Here is a 21476-nt window from a genome sequence, read left to right on the forward strand (position 1 = left end):
CACCGGGCTATGCACCCGCACTGGGGACACTGTGCGCTTCACAACATAACACGGTGCCTGCCCGGTCTTTCTAGCCCCCCGGTAAGCACAGGAAGTTGGCGCAGGTCTCCTACCTGGCTTCGCCACACTTCATGTTTCCCCCCCCAATACATTTTTGGGGCTGACTCTCAGGCTTCCATCCACGCCGCCGTGCTGCCTCCTCATACCAGCGCCTCTCCGCCTTCGCCGCCTCCAGCTCTTCCTTGGGGCGGCGATATTCTCCAGGCTGTGCCCAGGGTCCTTTTCCATCCAACTCATCCTCCCATGTCCAGTACTCCTCGCGCTGCTTCTGCTGCCTGTCACCACGCCGCTTGGTCCTGTTGTGGTGGGTGATTCTGTAACGGGGTTCTTCCGTCGAAGGAGAGGCGGACCAATACGCAGCGTGGTTGAAGTTCATGGTTTTTTAATAAGAAAAACTAAACATGAACAAACTACAAAACAATACATGTGAAAACCCGAAACCAGTCCCCTGTGGTACAAACACTGACACAGGAGACAATCACCCACAAAACCCAACACCAAACAGGCTACCTAAATATGGTTCCCAATCAGAGACAATGACTAACACCTGCCTCTGATTGAGAACCATATCAGGCCAAACACAGAAACAGACAAACTAGACACACAACATAGAATGCCCACTCAGATCACACCGTGACCAAACAAAACATAGAAACATACAAAGCAAACTATGGTCAGGGTGTGACACTCTGAATGTTTGTGTTTTTCTTTTGCGTTTTTTGTTATTTTCCATATTATGTTTATCTCTGAGAAGCTACCCATGAAATGGCTGAACATGGCCATGTTAATATATTTAGCCATAGAAAGAAGGTTAATGAAATCAATACCTTTCTAACATCAAATAACATAATATATTAGCCAATATTAGCCATTTCTGAGAATCACTTAGATAATTCCTATGATGATACAGCAGTAGCAATACATCTATAGAAGAGACAATAATGCTTATGGGGGAGGTGTTGCTATACATATACAGTTGAAGTCGGAAGTTTACACACACTTAGGTTGGAGTCACTAATTTTTCAACTCGTTCAACTCATTTTTCAACTCGTTCAACTCATTTTTCAACCACTCCACAAATGTCTTGTTAACAATCTATAGTATTGGCAAGTTGGTTAGGACATCCACTTCGAGCATGACACAAGAAATGTTCCCAACAATTATTTACAGACAGATTATTTCACTTATAATTCACTGCATCACAATTCCAGTGGGTCAGAAGTTTACATACACAAAGTTGACTGTGCCTTAAACAGCTTGGACAATTCCAGAAAATTATGTCATGGCTTTAGAAGCTTCTGTTAGGATAATTGACATCATTTGAGTCAATTGGAGGTGTACATGTGGATGTATTTGAAGGCATACCTTCAAACTCAGTGCCTCTTTGCTTGACATCATGGGAAAATCAAAAGAAATCAGCCATGACCTCAGAAAGATCTCCACAAGTCTGGTTCATCCTTGGAAGCAATTTCCAAACGCCTGAAGGTACCACGTTCATCTGTACAAACAATAGTACGCAAGTATAAACACCATGGGAACCACGCAGCCGTCATACCGCTCAGGAAGGAGACGCCTTCTGTCTCCTAAAGATGAACGTACTTTGGTGTGAAAAGTGCAAATCAATCCCAGAACAACAGCAAAGGACCTTGTGAAGATGCTGGAGGAAACATGTACAAAAGTATCTATATCCACAGTAAAACGAGTCCTATATCGACATAACCTGAAAGGCCGCTCAGCAAGGAAGAAGATTGTGGGAGCTGTACTGTTAACTGAAATATAAGTCGATATTATTGACCATAACCTGCTGTTGAGAACTTATTTTTTTCATGGCTTTTTAACCTCTGCCATTGTGGATTCAGAACTTCAATATCTATCTAATAGAACTCAGAGGGTTGTTGGGTGTGATGTACCACAGGGCAGCTATCTAGGCCCTCTACTCTTTTATATTTTTACCAATGACCTGCCACTGGCATTTAACAAAGCCTGTGTGACCATGTATGCTGATGATTCAACCATATACATGTCAGCAACCACAGCTAATGAAGTCACTGAAATCCTTAACGAGGAGGTACAGTCAGTTTTGGAATTGGTGGCCAGTAATTAACTGGTCCAGAACATCTCTAAAACTAAGAGCATTGTATTTAGTACAATACATTCCCTAAGCTCTAGACCTTAGATGAATCTGGTAATGAATGGTGTGGCTTTTGAACAAGTTGAGGAGGCTAAATTAAATTACCTTAGATTCTAAACTGTCATGGTCAAAACATATTGATTCAATTGTTGTAAAGATGGGGAGAGGTCTGACAACAATGAAGAGATTCTCTGCTTTTTTGACACCACATTCCAAAAGAAAGTCCTGCAGGCTCTAGTTTTGTCTTATTTTGATTATTGTCCAGTCATGTGGTCAGGTGCTGCAAAGAAAAACCTAATTAAGCTGCTGCTGGCCCAGATCAGGATGGCACGTTTTTCTCTTCATTGTAACCAGAGGGCTAATAAAAATACTATACATTACAAATTGTTTGCATAGTCAACTTACGCACAGCTCTGACACAGTAACTTGCCCCATCAGACATGCCACCAGGTGTGTTTTCACAGTCCCCAAATCCAGAACAAATTCAAGAAAGCGTGCAGAATTATATAGAGCCATTATTGCATGGAACTCCCTTCCATATCATATTGCTAAAATGAACAGCAAACCGGTTTCAAAAAACAGATAAAACAACACCTCACGGCACAACGCCTCTCACCTATTTGACCTAGATAGTTTGAGTGTATGTAATAATATATTGGCTGTGTGCCATTTTTATTTATTTATGTAGTTCTTTCATTGCGCTGTTCTTGTCTGTTAATGTTCTGTATTACAGTATGTCATGTTTAATGTTTTGTGTGGATCCCAGGAAGAACAGCCCCACATCATTATTCCTCCTCCACCATACTTTACAGTTGGCGCTATGCATTGGGGCAGGTAGCACTTTCCTGGCATCCGCCAAACCCAGATTCATCCATCAGACTGCCAGATGGACACGTTTCCACTGTCCAATGGCAGCGAGCTTTACACAACTCCAGACGACACTTGGCATTGCGCATGGTGATTTTAGGCTTGTGTACGGTTGCTAGGCCATGGAAAACCATTTCAAGAAGCTCCTGACAAACAGTTATTGTGCTGAAGTTGCTTCCATAGGTAGTTTGGAACTCGATAGTGAATGTTGCAACCGAGGACAGACAATTTTTCCCATTTTGTGAGCTTGTGTGGCCTACCACTTCACAACTGAGCCGTTGTTTCTCCTAGACGTTTCCACTTCAATAACAGCACTTACAGTTGACCGGGGCAACTCTAGCAGTGCCGAAATTTGATGAACTGACTTGTTGGGATGGTGGCATCCTATGACTATTCCACGTTGAAAGTCACTGAGCGCTTCAGTAAGGCCATTCTACTGCCAATGTTTGTCTATGGAGATTGCATGGCTGTGTGCTCAATTTTATACACCTGTCAGCAACGGGTGTGGCTGAAATAGCCGAATCCACTCATTTGAATGGGTGTCCACATACTTTTGTATATATAGTGTATATTACTGCTGTCTCTCCAGATGTCTGCCCAACTTCTGTGAACATGGAGGGCAGTGTTCCCAGTCCTGGAACACCTTCTACTGTGACTGCTCTGGAACAGGATACACTGGAGCCACATGCCACAACTGTGAGTTATCTAGACTTCCAACTTATACAGTATACTATACACTTCCCACACTTTTCTCAAACTTGATCTCAATGATACTGCACAATCCAACCCAAGCCAGGATATATAATGTATTTAAATGCAGCACACAATCTCACAATCACATAGAACAGTTATCCCTGTGGTTCATTCATTGTAAAGTGCAATTCAAAAGGGTTGGTAACAACATCAATGGTTCAATACCAGAGTGACCTTATAGTAATCAATCCCCTGGTATTCTGCCTGGCATAGCTACCTGGGAATCTGGTAAACCCTGTTTGCTATATGTCAAGAGCCTCAGTTTAAAATATGGAAGTTTCACCTCTCATCTGTCGTCTCCAGACATGCACAGACTCCCCTTTGATATTCACCACTGAGCGCGCTCAGAATCCTTGTGCGAGAACCCTCTGCTCCTGAATACTGATTTCTTGTTTACTTGCCAGCGGATGCAGTTGTCCTTGCATGTTGGAGTGTACCTTGACATGAATATGCACCACATGAATGAAAATGTGGCCACTTACTTTGAACATCGTCTTTATATGCGTAATGGTGTCTAGCTTGCTACCTTTTCTACAGTAAGTTATGCATATGTGTCCAATTTAAAATATGCAATATGGGGAAAAGTATGGGGAGGCTACAACATTAGTATTAAAAGGTCAAATTGTATGAAGTATGTCACTTATGTATATTAATATGCTATATATTATATTAATATTTTGTGAAGGTGCGTGTCTTTGTGTTTTAGAGCTTGATCACTCAGTGCTATTGCTAAATGTTTACCAGCCACTGTGCAATAATGTACATGCTACCCATTAAATTAGTTAACTTCCTCACTGAGATTTCTGTCAGCCATTTTAGAGCATTATGTACAGCATATCTGTGTTTGTCTGTAGCCATCTATGAGGCATCATGTGAGGCCTACAGGCTGACTGGCGGCTCCTCAGGCTTCTTCTCTGTTGATCCAGACGGCAGTGGACCTCTGGGGCCGACACAGGTCTACTGCAACATGACAGGTAAACTGCCACTGGGGGCACACCGCCCAGTCATCGCCTCTCTGCACTCCCCTGAAACGCGTAAGACCTCTGAGGTCGTGGCAGAGGAGAGGCAGAGTAAACAAGATCTGATTCAGTCACTTACAGACACATTGCATTGGCCCACAGCACAACCGATGACTGACAGCCAAGCTATCAAGTGGAAAATCATTAGGGTTACTTGATATGGATCCAGCCCCTGGTTACAATGATGGCTCCAAATACAGATTTGTCAAAATGTCTGCTGTAAATAATACATTATTTGTGCAAAAGTGTGCAAAATGACCCAATCTCAAAGTGAACGCACATTAAAAAAATACCAGAGCTCTGATTCAAGTCTGTGTCATGTCTTCACCTTCAGGGCTCAGACTTTTCACAGACAAGAGTAAAGGAAGGAGAGCTCGATGCCTGGATGCTGGCACACAAGACAATATCCATCACCTTGCTGTCATGAGCTTACAGCTCTGACCTTTCCGGAGGTTAATGCAACATTTAAGTCATTACGGAGGTGGCTGGCTGCTGCTGACTGTTGATAGTCTGGCTCAGGATCACAATATATTTTGCTTTTTTTATGCCACAAATCCTAATCATTTTACATGGAGCTGCCTCAGGTTGACCTCAATTAAAGAATCCATTAGAGATGTAAATAACTCTCAGCTTGACAAACTGGGATGTGAATAATCACAAAGTGGAATAGGATTTCCTCTCAGGCAAGGTAAACACCGAATTCCCCATAATACATCAAATGGGGGGATGGAAATGAATTGGAGTCCTCACCTCAATTAATCTCACAAGCTTTTAACCCTTGGTTTGAGAGCCTACAGGAAATATGTGGATTACTGCAGTAGCGTGTCCATAAAATGTTGAATGGGGTGACCAAGGTGGAGCACAGATCTAGTTTAGGGGGGCCATAACATTTTGAGCCTTAATCAATGCAAGGTGGATTTTTGTCAATATAATTATGATGTTTCAACACATTAAATGCATCAGCTTTGATTGATACATTTCCCTTTTCAAATAAATCATAAATCAATTATTAAAGCGTTTGCATTGAAGGTCGGATTTTATATAAGGGTGTTAGCATACAGCAGAAAATTCACTTAAAAGTGCCATCCAGAGTGCGAATTACAGTGCATTCGGAGAGTATTCAGGCCCATACAGCATGTTACACGTCAAAATGTCTTAAGGTTTGACATGTGTTTTGTTCCATGTTGTTTGTAGAAGACAAGGTGTGGACAGTGGTGACCCACAACAGCACAGATCCAGTCAGGGTCCAGGGTTCTACTCTCCAAAAGCCCTACGTTATGAAGTTCAACTACAGCGCCTCACCTGAACAACTGATGGCCCTTGTGGCGGGGTCAGAGCAGTGTCGACAGGAAGTGATGTACGGCTGCAGGAAGTCCCGCCTCTTCAACACTAGAGGTGAGTTGGGATAGCACCCTGTTCATCCTATGACGTCAAACTTAGACATGGTCCCAGACAGACCTGTTTCCTAATATAAATGGTTAGTATTCTGAGAATGAACCTGACTCTGACCTGAGCGTGTGAATATACAGTACATCTTCAACCATTTCTCCCGTTATCTTGCAATAACTTCAAAGGCTACCGCCGAGCATGTCTCTGAGCATTCATCTTCAATTGCTTTGGGAGCAAACGGTCTCCCAGACGTCCCACATTTGCTTCTAAATCATGAAACATTCATGAAGTGCTGAATTCCCTGATTCCCCGGCTGTCATGTGCGTGCAAACAAACAAGTTCATTATCACAGTGGATCCAAAAGAGAAAATAAAAAAGTTATTGTATGGGCTATATATGAACAGTGTCAGATGGAACATCAATAGGTTGTTTCTGCTGGCTGTCGTGCTTGAACACAGATATTCTCTACAGAAGATGAATGATATTCAGCCCCTCTGTCATACACACCATGTCTCTCAGCTGTTCAATGAATAGCAATTCACTAATTGTTTATTATTAGACCAAGTTGGCCCATGGATTATGTAAATGTACATGATTTAAAAAGTGGCTTTTTGTGAACTCAGACACCACAACGTCATGCATGCGTAACCTACACTCATTCATGGAATATGGTTCCCTTTAGTTTAATATGTTTGATTATTGTTATTAATTTGTTTAATTGTCATTTTCATTTGTTTAATTATGTGGCTGTAGTGTTCGGCACAGACAACAGCTGCAGCTTGTAATATGACAAGAAAATACCAATTACCATCCACGATGACAATGTCATTTTAACTCGTCTTCTCTTTTCATATTACCGTTTCATTATCTGTCAACGTGCAGTTTGAATACTAAGGATTCACATTTGCACATTCTTTGTCATGACCACAAGAACAAAACAATAAACAACAACTAATTTGTCTAGTATTGATATGCTTTCAAATGCTTGACCAACACTGGGACCTATTCTGACTAAATAAGCAAGCAACACTTGTGCCATAAGAGACACTGTTACTGTCAATATTGTACTGCAGTTTATTTCAAGACCTCTTGCAGATTAAGTTCAATGAGAGGGCGTATATAATGTATGCAGGTTTAGCATGCAACATCACGAATCCGCAATGCACAATGCAGATGTGTTGATAGTAGCCTATAGCTGTGCTGAGAGCTGAGGGGCTGCTCTCTACAGGCCTGCAGTGTCTCTAATGCAGAGTCATATTGTCTGACGGATGGCTGTAGCAGGGCCACTTACAGATGCTCCAGGAAATGAGCCCTGCCTGTCTGACTGGCATCACTGTGGGTTCATTGACACAATGCCATGGGATGCCAACAGATGCCAATGGCTCTAATCACAGTCACTGTGCAGATAGCCATACTGCAGAGATAACCCCTGGATTATTAGCTGTTCTCTAATAGGATTTGTCCGAGTCTCACTGACCAGCAGGGTATTGGAATATTTGAATACGGATGAGATTGTGTATTCCAAGGATTTCATTGCTAAAATGTTGGCAATTTTTCTAAGCATCTGGCTAGTCTATCTGATGCAGTAGTTATGCTTTTGAACTAACTGTATAACTAGCTACTGTAAAGCTTGTTCTCTTAGTTGCATATTTCCTATATTTATATGTATTTTTAATTTACTGCATTGCTATAATTGCTTATTTTTGTATGAATTATGTTGTGCTCTGCTGTAGATGGTACCCCATTGTCCTGGTGGGTGGACCAGGGTGGAGAGAGACGGACTTACTGGGGAGGCTTCCTACCGGGGGTTCAGCAGTGCTCCTGCAGCCTGGAGGAAAACTGCATGGACATGAACTACTTCTGCAACTGTGATGCCGACACAGACTCATGGTAACAATGCAAATATGTCTCGTGTATCTCTGGGCTGTTCATTAATGAATATGCTCGACAGGCCTTTGGGTTTGTCTAGTGACCATTATTATCTAAAAAAAATATATATTTATATAGAACTTTGAATACAGGGATGTTTCTATCACAATTCAACAGCTGAAATGCAAAAATGACTATATGAAGGTGTAAATTACTATCAAAAACATATTAGGCTTCAACTGCAGATCTTATCATGATATTCTTTATTACATACTTTATCTTTAACTTGAATTACGTTGTCTACATTTATTCTCATCCAATGTGTCCCTGTGCAATTTTGCATTTGGGGAACCTCATTTGCATATCTCCTGAGGCACCCGTCCACACCTTGATAGATCACCCCATCTTTATAGTGTTTACTCTAAAGTTCCAGGCAATGCTGACTGAGGAATGGATTAGTTTATCTGTTGTGAAATGAAGAGGCTTCTCTCTCTCTCTGTATTGCAGGGCTAATGACACAGGAGTCCTCTCCTACAAAGAGCACTTACCAGTGAGTGAGATCGTGATTGGAGACACCAACAGAACAGGCTCTGAGGCACTCTACAGAATCGGCCCACTGCGTTGTTATGGTGACAGTAGGTGAACTCTCCTGTTTTGTAAGGGCATCCTTTTGGGCATCCTTTTCCAGGCCAAATGCTGATTAAATATTGAGTATGTTCAAACGCTCCACTTAGTTCCAAGACATAAACCCTTTTTCACTCATCTCTGTATCCTTATTATGTGAGTCAAGACTTTCCTCTAAGAAGAAATTACTGTTTCCTGTTTTCTAGAGTCTGTGTGGAATGCGGCGTCCTTCTACCAGGAGTCATCCTACCTGCACTTCCCGACCCTCCAGGCAGAGCTCAGTGCTGACATCTCCTTCTACTTCAAGACCAGCGTCCCATCAGGAGTCTTTCTAGAGAACCTGGGCCTCAAGCACTTCATCAGGCTAGAGCTCAGCTGTGAGTCTGTAGGCCCCACACACACACACACACCAAAATCCATTTGGAGGAGACCAGCAGTGTGAAATCATCAAGATTATATTTTCTGATGAAAGCACTTCCCAGCTACAGTAGCCTACATTTGACATGCAGTTGAAACATGTCACTCCTGACCTGACCTGCACTGCATAATGTAATCCTAATGACACACACAGTGCTCTAATATCAAGCTGTCAAATTAACCTCTAATAGCACTTGTTGCGGTAACCATATAATCAAAATATCCTCACTGAATATAGAAATATCTGCTGAAGAAAATAATGGTCAAACTGCATTGTGAATGTACTAAAATGAATAAAGAGGAGGACAACTTAGTTGTTGGGCTCAAAATGCATCTGAAAAAAGCTTCTCTTTAGGTACTTTGTAAGAGTCCATTCTCTCACAGGACATTTGCAGCACTGAAAAAATCTGCAGCGTCTGAAATGTGAGGCGCATTTACAAATATTGACAAGCTGTCAACACTGCCCTACATAAAACCATACAGGTCATCAAAGCCTTCTAAGTCTCAATGCATCACATTGCATGCCATCGACATAAAACGAAATTGTGTATCATATAAAAGAGGAGTCTCAGATTCAATGCTAACCTGACTGACTGTTAGCTTGTGTCCCAAATTGTTTTCTCAGCTCCCTCTGTGGTGACGTTCTCCTTTGATGTGGGAAACGGGCCAGTGGTCTTGGCCGTTAAGTCCCACGTGCCCCTGAATGACAGGCAGTGGCACTATCTGAGAGCGGAGCGCAGTGTGAAGGAGGCTTCTCTGCACGTGGACCAGCTGCCCCTGCGCTTCCTGGAAGCCCCGTCTGACAGACACCTCCGCCTCCGGCTCAACAGCCAGCTGTTTGTGGGTAGGGATAGGGTGAAGAGCCCTTCTGTGGATTAATATGTACATAGAGCAGTTATAAATCAAATCAAATCAATTGTATTGGTCACATACACATGGTTAGCAGATGTTACTGCGAGTGTAGCGAAATGCTTGTGCATCTAGTTCCGACCATGCAGTAATATCTAACAAGTAATCTAACAATTTCACAACGACAACCTTATACACACAAGAGTAAAGGAAGGAATAAGAATATGTACATATAAATATATGGATGAGCGATGGCCTGAACGGCATAGGCAAGATGCAGTAGATGGTATAGAGTAGAGTATATACATATGAGATGAGTAATGTAGGGTATGTAAACATTATATAAAGTGGCATTGTTTAAAGTGACTAGTGATACATTTATTACATCCAATTTTTAATTATTAAAGAGGCTAGAGATTTGAGTCAGTATGTTGGCAGCAGCCACTCAATGTTAGTGATGGCTGTTTAACAGTCTGATGGCCTTGAGATAGAAGCTGTTTTTCAGTCTCTCGGTCCCAACTTTGATGCACCTGTACTGACCTCGCCTTCTGGATGATAGTGGCGTGAACAGGCAGTGGCTCGGGTGGTTGTTGTCCTTGATGATTATTTGGCCTTTCTGTGACATCGGGTGGTGTAGGTGTCTTGGAGGGCAGGTAGTTTGCCCCCGGTGATGCATTGGACAGACCTCACTACCCTCTGGAGAGCCTTGCGGTTGTGGGCTGAGCAGTTGCTATACCAGGCGGTGATACAGCCCGACAGGATGCTCTCGATTGTGCATCTGTAAAAATTTGTGAGTGTTTTTGGTGACAAGCCAAATTTCTTCAGCCTCCTGAGGTTGAAGAGGCGCTGTTACGCCTTCTTCACGATGCTGTCTGTGTGGGTGGACCATTTCAGTTTGTCCGTGATGTGTATTCCGAGGAACTTAAAACTTTCCACCTTCTCCACTACTGTCCCGTTGATGTGGATGGGGGGTGCTCCCTCTGCTGTTTCTTGAAGTCCACGATCATCTCCTTTGTTTTGTTGACGTTGAGTGTGAGGTTGTTTTCCTGACACCACACTCCGAGGGCCCTCACCTCCTCCCTGTAGGCCGTCTCGTTGTTGTTGGTAATCAAGCCTACCACTGTAGTTTCATCTCAAACTGCAAACTGAGTTGGAGGCGTGCATGGCCACGAGGTCGTGGGTGAAAAGGGAGTACAGGGGAGGGCTGAGAACGCACCCTTGTGGGGCCCCAGTGTTGAGGATCAGCGGGGTGGAGATGTTGTTTCCTACCCTCACCAACTGGGGGCGGCCCGTCAGAAAGTCCAGGACCCAGTTAAACAGGGCGAGGTTGAGACCCAGGGTCTCGAGCTTTATGACGAGTTTGGAGGGTACTATGGTGTTAAATGCTGAGCTGTAGTCGATGACCAGCATTCTTACATAGGTATTCCTCTTGTCCAGATGGGTTAGGGCAGTGTGCAGTGTGATTGCGATTGCATCGTCTGTGGACCTGTTGGGGCGGTAAGCAAATTGTAGTGGGTCTAGGGTGTCAGGTAGGGTGGAGGTGATATGATTCTTGACTAGTCTCTCAAAGCACTTCATGATGACGGAAGTGAGTGCTATGGGGCGATAGTCGTTTAACTCAGTTACCTTAGCTTTCTTAGGAACAGAAACAATGGTGGCCCTCTTGAAGCATGTGGGAACAGTAGACTGGGATAGGGATTGATTGAATATGTCCGTAAACACACCAGCCAGCTGGTTGTACATATTAGAACACAGAAATGCCATATTAATTCGTTATAACCTGTGGTCCCTCCTCCAGGGGGAACAGCGGCCAGGCAGAGTGGCTTCCTGGGATGCATCAGAACTCTGACTATAAACAGTGTGACCTTTAACCTGGAGGAGCGGGCTAAGATGACCCCGGGGGTAAGCGTTGGCTGCCCCGGCCACTGCAGCGACTCCAGCGGTCTCTGCCACAACAGAGGGAGGTGCATTGAGAAGAACAGTGGCTACGTCTGTGACTGCTCCCAGTCTGCTTACGGAGGACCCTCCTGCAAGGAAGGTGTGAATCTTATAGTAACTTCATCATAGAGATTAAGCCTTGGGGTTAATTTAGCTGTAACGTACTTTCATCTAATCATTCTGATGCTGTTTTGACACCGAATCTATGATTCTAACATGCAACATGTAACTTCAAGTATACACACAAAACATGCACTGTTTGTAAAGTATCATTTTTAACACGTGGGTGTAAAAGTTCCCTAGTGAAGTGCAATCGGCTGCAATCAGGGGAAGTTGATTAGCATAGAGCTGTAAGATGTCATAACAGCCATCTGTTGCAAAATGTTGTGTTACATTAACAGAAACCTAACATCGCTCAGAGTAGGGTGTCCACCTTATGTTATAAATACATTTTACCAAGACAAATATGATTCTTCATGTTATGAATCGTAAGCTAATACTTCCAATAGTAAGCACCGAGCTCTGTTGACAGAGTAGTGCCACTTCTCCCAGCGACTTTTGAAGATTTTACATGTTGTGGTGGTCTTCTGCAAAGTTGTTATCGCGGGTCACAAAAAGAAACATTAACATGACAGGAGAGATATGCTTGTTTTTCTGATAAATATTTTTTTTTAAACAGGAATTTCGCATTAATATGAAAAGTGTACACTAAAATAGGAAATGTCATGTCTCAAATTCGATATCTGTCTTATCTCTATATTGTTTTATGTCCTCCGGTTTCGAGAAGAAAGATGACGAGTTGAATGGTGAGCCTGTAAGTTTGCCTTAATTCTCGCACAGCATCCAGTCTAGCTGACTCAATGGTATTTTCCAGATGTTTTACCACATTCTTTTCTCTGGGCTCCATTGATTTAGTCATTCTAATCTTGGCCGTCCTACAACGGTAAAAACTCCAAAAACGCTTTAACGGGTTATGATAGAAACATAAGGTGTGGACCATTGGTTTCCGTAGAGGAGTATCCATACAATTAAACATACTGTATTATTTTACCCATTGGTCAAAAGATGCGTTTTTGATTGGACAGAGGTGAAAACATTACATTTTTGTTGTGTTTTCTAGTGAAATATTCAACTACAGCAAAGATCTTAGGCTGCTTCAGTCCTGATGATGTTCACTTGCTCTTGAAGTTTTGGAGTAGAGGTGCTGAGATCAGTGGCATTCAGAGTGCAGATTGGAAAATAGATCAAAGAGGGAGAGGATGAGATGACTGCTCTGCTGTCTCTGGTCTGTCTGAGAGGATCCGGCTCTCACATTCACACTAATCTATGCCTCCATTATCATGGAGCAGACCCGCCTGAAATATTCCACTGGTCTAAATTACAGTAGTCCCACTTTGATTCATTCCCACTTCCATGGAGTGGGGGTGAACTTATTTCATATTAACCGAATGGCAGATATTATAAATGCTGCTGGCCCTGGGGCTGAGGCTATCCTCAAGTAAAAGGTGACCACATTGTGCTGGACTATCGCCATGATATAATGCAGTACCTAACCCATCTTCTCTCTCTCTGTGTCCATGCAGAGGTGTCTGTTTCATTTGACAGAGAGTCGTCTGTGACCTACACCTTCCAGGAGCCTTTCTCTGTGATGCAGAACAGGAGCTCCAAGACCTCCAGTGACTACAGAGAGAGCAGCAGGGCCAGAGAGAACATAGCTTTCAGCTTCATGACCACACAAAGCCCTGCCATGCTGCTCACTGTCAACACCTTCAGCCAGCAGTACATAGCAGTCATCCTGGCACGCAACGGTATGGACCCCTCTACTCATTTTTCACTACAATAAATAAGGTAGGATTATCAAGGTAGGATTCTTACCACTGAATTGACAGTTTAACCCAGTTTGTGTTGTGATCAACAGGGAGTCTCCAGATCTGGTACAGTATCCATGTGGACAGGAAGCCAGATGTGTTCAGCCCCAGCCCCAGCAGCCTGGCAGATAGACGCCTCCACCGTATCAGAATCCACCGTCAGGGGAAAGATGTCTACCTACAGGTGAAAGAAGGGGATGTATAAACATATGGGATGTTAATATTTGCATGAGTCAAAGGGAAATGTAGATGCAGGGGAGTGAAGAGAGTGAGGAGCAGGGGAGTGAAGAGAGTGGGGAGCAGGGGAGTGAACAGAGTGAGGAGCAGGGGAGGGAAGAGAGTGAGGAGCAGGGGAGGGAAGAGAGTGAGGAGCAGGGGAGTGAACAGAGTGAGGAGCAGGGGAGTGAAAAGAGTGGGGAGCAGGGGAGTGAAGAGAGTGGGAAGCAGGGGAGTGAAGAGAGTGAGGAGCAGGGGAGTGAAGAGAGTGAGGAGCAGGGGAGTGAAGAGAGTGAGGCACAGGGGAGTGAGGAGCAGGGGAGTGAACAGAGTGAGGAGCAGGGGAGTGAACATAGTGAGGAGCAGGGGAGTAGAGAGGATGTGTACAAGTTGTATTCAAACAGTTGGGGCTATATAAAAAGATGACGTGAGCAGAGAGGAACTCCACTGTACTTGGTCACCATGAGCAAATACCTTGTTGGGAAAAATGTTTTTACGGTAGCTAACACTAGCCAATGTGTTGGATTATCCAAGTATACTGTATGTGGTTGAATGTGTTCTTCACACCTCCTTGTCCTTTTTCCCTCTCCCACTCCACTAGATTGACAAGGACATGAACCTAAAGTACAGCCTGTCATCAGACGCAGAGTTAATCTCCATCAAATCGCTGACTTTGGGGAAAGTCACAGGTGAGCCCACCATAGAAATGAGGACCTGTTGGTCAATGTGGTTTGAAATGACAACATGACTGGGGGCTACTGTCAATGTTTTTTTTGTTCTACATGGAGGAAATTAACAGGCTAGGACATGATGGCAGGGATTAGAAGAATCCGTCTGCAATAAAAGCAAAGCTTGTAAGCTGGAAGAGATAGAAGAGACATGTCAGTGATATCACATGTGTTATAGGCATTCTACAAATGAGATTTGGTCAAATATCTTAATCACTTCTTGCATCTGCTGTAGAACTGACAAACAGATGGGGAGGGGTGTGAGCCACTCTCATCACCACCCTACCAAGACATTGTATCTGTCTAATAATCAGTCTCACATGTTGCACGCACAGCAAATCTTGGGAGTATTGCACTCAAGCTTATCACTTTGAGCATTAGTCAGAAGCTAAATGGAACTCTTATGTAAATCAAGCCTAATTTGTCTAACAAAGATTCTCAATAGCTTGGGGAACTAGCAAATCTATGCTAATTGACAACACAATTTGCATTTCAAAACAAATGTATTCATCTTATCATTAAGGTACCACAGATCCCCACGGATGAATACATTTTATATAGAGATTTTGAGAGCAACATTCTTTTTTGGACATTGGTCATTGGCAATGTATAAGATATTTAGAGCCGGTCAGCCTTAATCATTCTAATGGTAATTTGCTGTATTTCCAACTTTTTCATCAAACTCAAGAAGAATCATGAGAGTAGAGTTAAACAGACAAAATCAAATCTCCTTTATGCATGCCAAATCAGGGCTTTTACTATATAGGACATAACATTCCCTCTAAGGTATGCTGTTTCTCACTCTCAGCCACATTGTATTCATCTGACTTCAGCACAGCACAACAGCATCCACTTGTTCTCTAAAGGACCAAAGGAAAGACATTTACCTTCTTGGCTGGGTTATGTCTCCCAGGGATCTATTAAGTCAAAATTAATGCTGCAGCGCCACAAACAAAAATCAATGATAGACCATTGTGGCGATGATCATTGTACAACTTTTTTGGGCCAACTACTTCCTCTACAATAAATGTGTCCCCCATGAGAAGTATGCTGGTAATTATAGATTAGAATATTATTTTAAAGGGAAGATGCTGTTGAATGTTCACCCAGTCTGATTAGCTCCATTATTTAACTATAGAAAGTACTGTATAGGAAGAAGACAATAGTACATCTTTAATGGAATGACAGGCACACTCCCATCTCTGTTGTATCTTAAATTCCCATCTACTCTTGTCCTTAACACAAATCAAAACCGTAAATTGCATCTCAGCTCTCCTATTGCTGATGAGTGATATTCAAGTGCTTTAAGCAGCCATGATGCTAGCTGCATATGTGGCAGTCGTTATTGATTACTTTCCTGCAAATGACGAGAAATCTTTAAATAAACGTATGGTGGAGCTCTAATTGCATTTGCATACATTTCCTATGCAATTACAGACTCTCCCGTTGAATACGACAAGCAGGGACAATTTTCATACAGTCTCAAGAGAGCCTGCTCAATGGGTCATATCTCACATTGACAAAGAGAGATTGTTATAAGGGATACTATACAACATGCCCATTAGTCAAATGTATGCATGCATGACTGTACGTCACTTTTGATAGAAGTGTCTGTTAAATGGCATATATTATATTACTATTATTCAAGTTGGATGCTGTTGTAATGGTGACAGTCGTGGATGTTTGAATGTTTTATGAACATCCAGATGAATCGACAAATAAGTGAGTACCTTACTTATTGTTTACAGGAGTGGATGCTGTGGATGAGGAAGTGATGCGGGCAGGATCTAAGGGCTTCATTGGCTGTCTGTCATCAGTCCAGTTTAATCACATGGCTCCACTGAAGGCAGTGCTACTAAATCGTGGCAGCTCATTGGTCACTGTCCGGGGTCACTTGGTGGAGTCTAACTGTGGGACGTTGGCTGACTTGACAATATTGCACTCTCAATCAGGTATTGTGTGATGTATTCAAAATGTAATGTATTTAACTTGTAGAGTTTTAACTATGGAAAATGTCATTTAAAGTAGCTGTCCAGTGTTTCCAGATTTTTATGAAATATGAGCTATAATTAATTACAATATGAGTGAAATGGTTTTTCCTTCCAAATGTTTTCTTCACAAAAATTGTAATTAGGTACAGTATGTTAAAAAGCTGCTTTTCTGTGTTTGAATGGTGTGGGCCTACCCCAATAACAGAATGGTGTGGGCCTACCCCAATAACAGAATGGTGTGGGCCTACCCCAATAACAGAATGGTGTGGGCCTACCCCAATAACAGAATGTTGTGGGCCTAGCCCAAAAACAGAATGGTGTGGGCCTACCCCAATAACAGAATGGTGTGGGTGTTAGTGATGCATGGGTTCACTAGTAACCCGCAGTCCCCTTGATTATATCCGCGGGGCAGGCGGGTTTAGGGTCATGAATTATTGTGTGGATGAAAGGCTGGTGGGGCGGGCGGTCGGGCTGAATGAAGAGAAAGCAATACCTTCAAAAAATCCATAAATGTATAATTATTGTGCAATTTATGTCTATAGGCTACATTGAGGGTTCCTTTCATTATTTTAGGCTATCTGGCATTAGTGCGTAAGCCTAAGGTTCAGAGCCTGACTGTATGTGTGCCAAATAGCCTATACGCCAATCGCCAAATACATTTAGGAACAGGCAGAAAAAGTTAACTTTTTAACAGCAAAAAGCTGTGAAATGGAGAGTTGGAAATAAAGAGAAGGGAGGGCCTGAAAGCTCATGTTTGGGAAAGAGTTGGTGAAGTGGTACAGAAGGATGATAGCAGTGTTATGTGTGATGTTATGGCTATGTTATGTGTGATGATTGTGAGGCCCTATGCAAATTTGACAGTCACAAGACAGGGACCTCAAATAGGCCTATTGTAGCCTACTGTTCAGATGGGTTAAATGGAAACTGAAATCTAGACACTGACTTTAGGTCTGTAACCTCTCACATAGCCTTAATATTTTGACAATGGAACAGAAGTGGAGAAATATGATTTCTTTCTTTCAGCATCTTCAGAGAATGTGAATGTGCAGTTATATACAATCTGTAGAGATATTGTCTTTATCAGTATCATAAAAGCTGATAGTATTACTTTCTAGTTCCTTACAACCGGTCAAACCGATGTCATTGGGACATTTTGCACAGAAAATCGTTGCCGTGGAATTATTATTATTTTTTTTGTATTTTCTCCTGGTGCCTAAACATCTCCACCAAAGAAGCTGAGATGACAGAGAAAACGGTACTAATGTCAATTAGATAGAAGTATTAATTCTATCGATTTATTACATTATTCTCGTGAGCAAGGGTTAATTTTTCTTCTAGGGCAACATATAATGACAGGATAGCCAGCGTTTTGTGATGATAAATGTGGAAATAGCAAGCATTTTTTTATCAGTCTGTTAAGATAAGTTTGAGGTGGGATTTTTTTCAATACTTTTTGGTCTTATTTATGCTTTGGCCACAAGTGTGAGTATAGGAAGAGTCAACATTAGTTGTGTATAAGTTATCAGCCTTCAAAAGTGCGATTTTCACCGGACACAGTTACTTTAACATTTCAATCTTGTCAACACCGAAGCCAGGATAGAGTTTTCAGTCTGTCAGATTCTTACACTGTCACAATGATGGTACCCAAGTGAATGTTGCTTTTCCTTATATGTTTGTTTTTCATCTATATCCTTCGGTCACCCAGTTCTCATATAAATGACAGATCAATGATCTAATCCATTCCTCATTGCTCTCTCTTCCCTCCTCCGGTAGATCATTCAGAGACAGTCAGCAGAGGCAAGGGGCCATTAAGGAAGGCTTCAAAAAACAACTCAGTGGTAATTGGAGGTGAGTTTTCCAATTCAGAGTTGTTAAAGTGCTCAATTGCCAAAGTCAGTGTGATGTGAAATGAGCCCCAGCGATCTCTGCCTCTCTCATCAGACGTTTTCTCTGAATAATGTGTGTCTGTCAAGATAGGATAACATGCCACAGTTTTAAGGCATTTCCAGCACTGGAGAGACTGCCAAAGTAATTACCCAGAAGCGATGTTATTTGAACTGTAAAGTAAAAGGTCTTGTAAATTGACTTTCAGTCAGATATGATTGTATGCCATGGAGTTAATGGATTGACTGATCTAAAAATATATATATATATATATATATATATAAGCCCAATATATATATATATATATATATATATTCCTAGTGAGAGACATTTTTGTCAAGGGATTTTAAGTTCAAACAATTATCTGTGCCACTGAAGTTAAAAGATATGGAAGGTCATTTTGCTTAGCCTAAACAGCCAAATTGCCATCAAATCAAATGTTATTTGTCACATGCTTCGTAATCAACAGGTGTAGAACAACAGTGAAATGCTTACGGGCCCTTCCCAACAATGCAGAGAGAGAGAAATGACTTAATAGATATAATATAGACATAGAAAAACATTTATCCTAATAGAGGATCCACTAAAGATGACTGCTATTTCTCCCCCATAGGAGTAGTGTCAGCGGTGGTCTTCATCACTCTGTGTGTGGTGGCGGTGATGACCCATTTCCTGTACCAACACCGGGAAGCCCAGAGAGATGCCAGCATCAAGGAGAAGGAGCACCGACACAACCTGGAAACAGCCTACCGGAGAGAAACTGCGTACCAGGCAGAATCAGCCTACCGAACAGAGCTCCACCTCCACCACAGCTCCACCCTCAGGGACAACAGGGAGTACTACATCTGAACACCAGTGTTCCAGTACCCTTGGTCATCAGGGAAGACCTGTTCTCTGTTAGTGGATTTGGAAGTGGAGATGTTGCTGCAGAATCATGGACAACATTCCGGACAAACAAAAGAACCCAGAGCCCAAGCCCAATACCCTTTCACAGGGATTATGCCAGGGCCAATGTCTGATTGTTACAAAACATGTAGGTAGTGGACAGCGAGTTTAGCCAATTTGTAGGGCTGTAAGTGTATTATGTGGTTGGTGGAACTGTTAAACAATATGGAGTGAATATGCAGGTGTGATTGTGAACCATTTCTCAACCAGCAGAAGTAAGAACTGAGATAAAGAAGGAAGGGAAACATAAGTGAATGTCACCTGCCACACCTACTGAATGTGTACAAATTTCCGAAGACATCATTATTCTTGTAACCCCCAATATTCTTCAAGATTTCCCACAGAGTTCTGTGGAGCGTCCTAAATTACATGGGAAAGATACGAACGTACTGTAGGTCTGTAAGTGACGCCAACTGTGAACTTTCCAGTGTGGCAAGGGGCCTATACTGCCTTCTGTAAGAGTGCCTCTTCATATTGTTTTAACCTATTTTTTTAACAACCCTTTACAACTTGGTTTCAACTCATTAGTGTTAACTTGTGTTTTGAATGTTGTATAAGGGAATCAATCACACATCTGAACATGACCCATCTGTACTGTAAAAACATCCTCTGTTCGAACCTATAACAAATTAAAGGTGTATTTTGTTGTAATTACACAACGCTGTAATTTATGTTTAAATGATGCATTATGCTCAAAGGGGAGTATTTTGCTAACTACAGTATATGTTCCACTTCAAAAGTTGTGCTGGCCCAGATCATTGAGACATCCCTGTGACTGGAATTTGCCTACAAGTTTGCCATTCAAATCAATGCATGGTTGTGCGAAGATTCAAGTCACGAAGTTGTCTCAAGACAAGAAATGATCAGATGTCTCTATAGAAAAACTTTACTAACCACTAACAATGAGATTTTACTCATTGTTTTATTACAACATTTGTCATTTATTTACCGTTCCTTCTTTATGATTTGTATAGTTGCAGTTGTACAGGTATATTGTATAGATGTATATTTATTAATAAACGGAAGACATTCTTAATGATATATTGTAATGTACCTTATTCCCTTCTTACATCCCTTGGAATAGTTCAGTTGACTGTGATGTCAATTAAAATTATATGGATTTGCAAGTCAATCCAATCTTCAGAAATGTAGTAACCGACATTAAAATATGTTGATTGAAATATAATATGAAATGCATGATTATAGGATCATGTAATATTCCCCAAATCCTCATCTAACCTCTTGTGATCTTCCAGGCAAATAGATACAAACACTCCCCACTTTACATGCTCAATGGAGGGTTGATACAGTCAGTTTGAAATAAAACAACTAGGGCATGAGCCGCTTAAAAAATATATCTCTGACAGTGTATATGTAAAATAAGTTCAATCAAATCAAAATGTATCAAGACAAAGGTTGATGTAAGGCGTGCGTACTGGCGGTAGAGAAGTCAGGCGCAGGGGAGCAAAGACTGTGTTACAACGGAGGTGTTAATGATAAAAATCACAGTTAACAAAAACAATGTATACAATGGGACAAAACCCCCAGACATAACGTTCACAAGCACTTACAATAAACAATACCGGACAAGGACATGTGGGGAACAGAGGGCTAAATACACAACATGTAATTGATGGAATTGAAACCAGGTGTGTGGGAAGACAATACAAAACACATGGAAAATGAAAGGTGGAACGGCAATGGCTAGAAGACCGGTGATGTCGACCGCTGAACGTCGCCCAAACAAGGAGAGGGACCAACTTCGGAGGAAGTATATATATATATACATATATATATATATATATATATATATATATCCGCCACACTGAACCTCAACACGGGGGCCCCTCAGGGGTGGGTGCTTACTCAACTCCTGTACTCTCGGTTCACCCACGACTGCATGACCGTGCATGACTCCAACACCATCA

General features: G+C 42.1%; 1 protein-coding gene across 1 annotated transcript in view; it reads left to right on the top strand.

The window, feature by feature from the left end:
* LOC110520177 (contactin-associated protein-like 5) overlaps positions 1–20584 on the top strand; it is a 61439-nt gene extending 40855 nt beyond the window's left edge. Inside the window, exons 11-24 of the mRNA XM_021597311.3 lie at positions 3648–3754; positions 4666–4785; positions 6025–6225; positions 7953–8109; positions 8596–8723; positions 8919–9089; positions 9755–9973; positions 11777–12016; positions 13500–13724; positions 13835–13968; positions 14602–14689; positions 16477–16680; positions 18493–18567; positions 19217–20584. Coding sequence (XP_021452986.3) covers positions 3648–3754; positions 4666–4785; positions 6025–6225; positions 7953–8109; positions 8596–8723; positions 8919–9089; positions 9755–9973; positions 11777–12016; positions 13500–13724; positions 13835–13968; positions 14602–14689; positions 16477–16680; positions 18493–18567; positions 19217–19452 — 2305 coding nt within the window. The 3' untranslated portion in view covers positions 19453–20584. The remainder of the gene's footprint in view (positions 1–3647; positions 3755–4665; positions 4786–6024; positions 6226–7952; positions 8110–8595; positions 8724–8918; positions 9090–9754; positions 9974–11776; positions 12017–13499; positions 13725–13834; positions 13969–14601; positions 14690–16476; positions 16681–18492; positions 18568–19216) is intronic.
* Positions 20585–21476: the final 892 nt, after the last annotated feature.

Source organism: Oncorhynchus mykiss, chromosome 3 (genome assembly GCF_057628025.1).
Source record: "Oncorhynchus mykiss isolate SJ-2025 chromosome 3, ASM5762802v1, whole genome shotgun sequence".
Taxonomy (NCBI): Eukaryota; Metazoa; Chordata; class Actinopteri; order Salmoniformes; family Salmonidae; genus Oncorhynchus; species Oncorhynchus mykiss.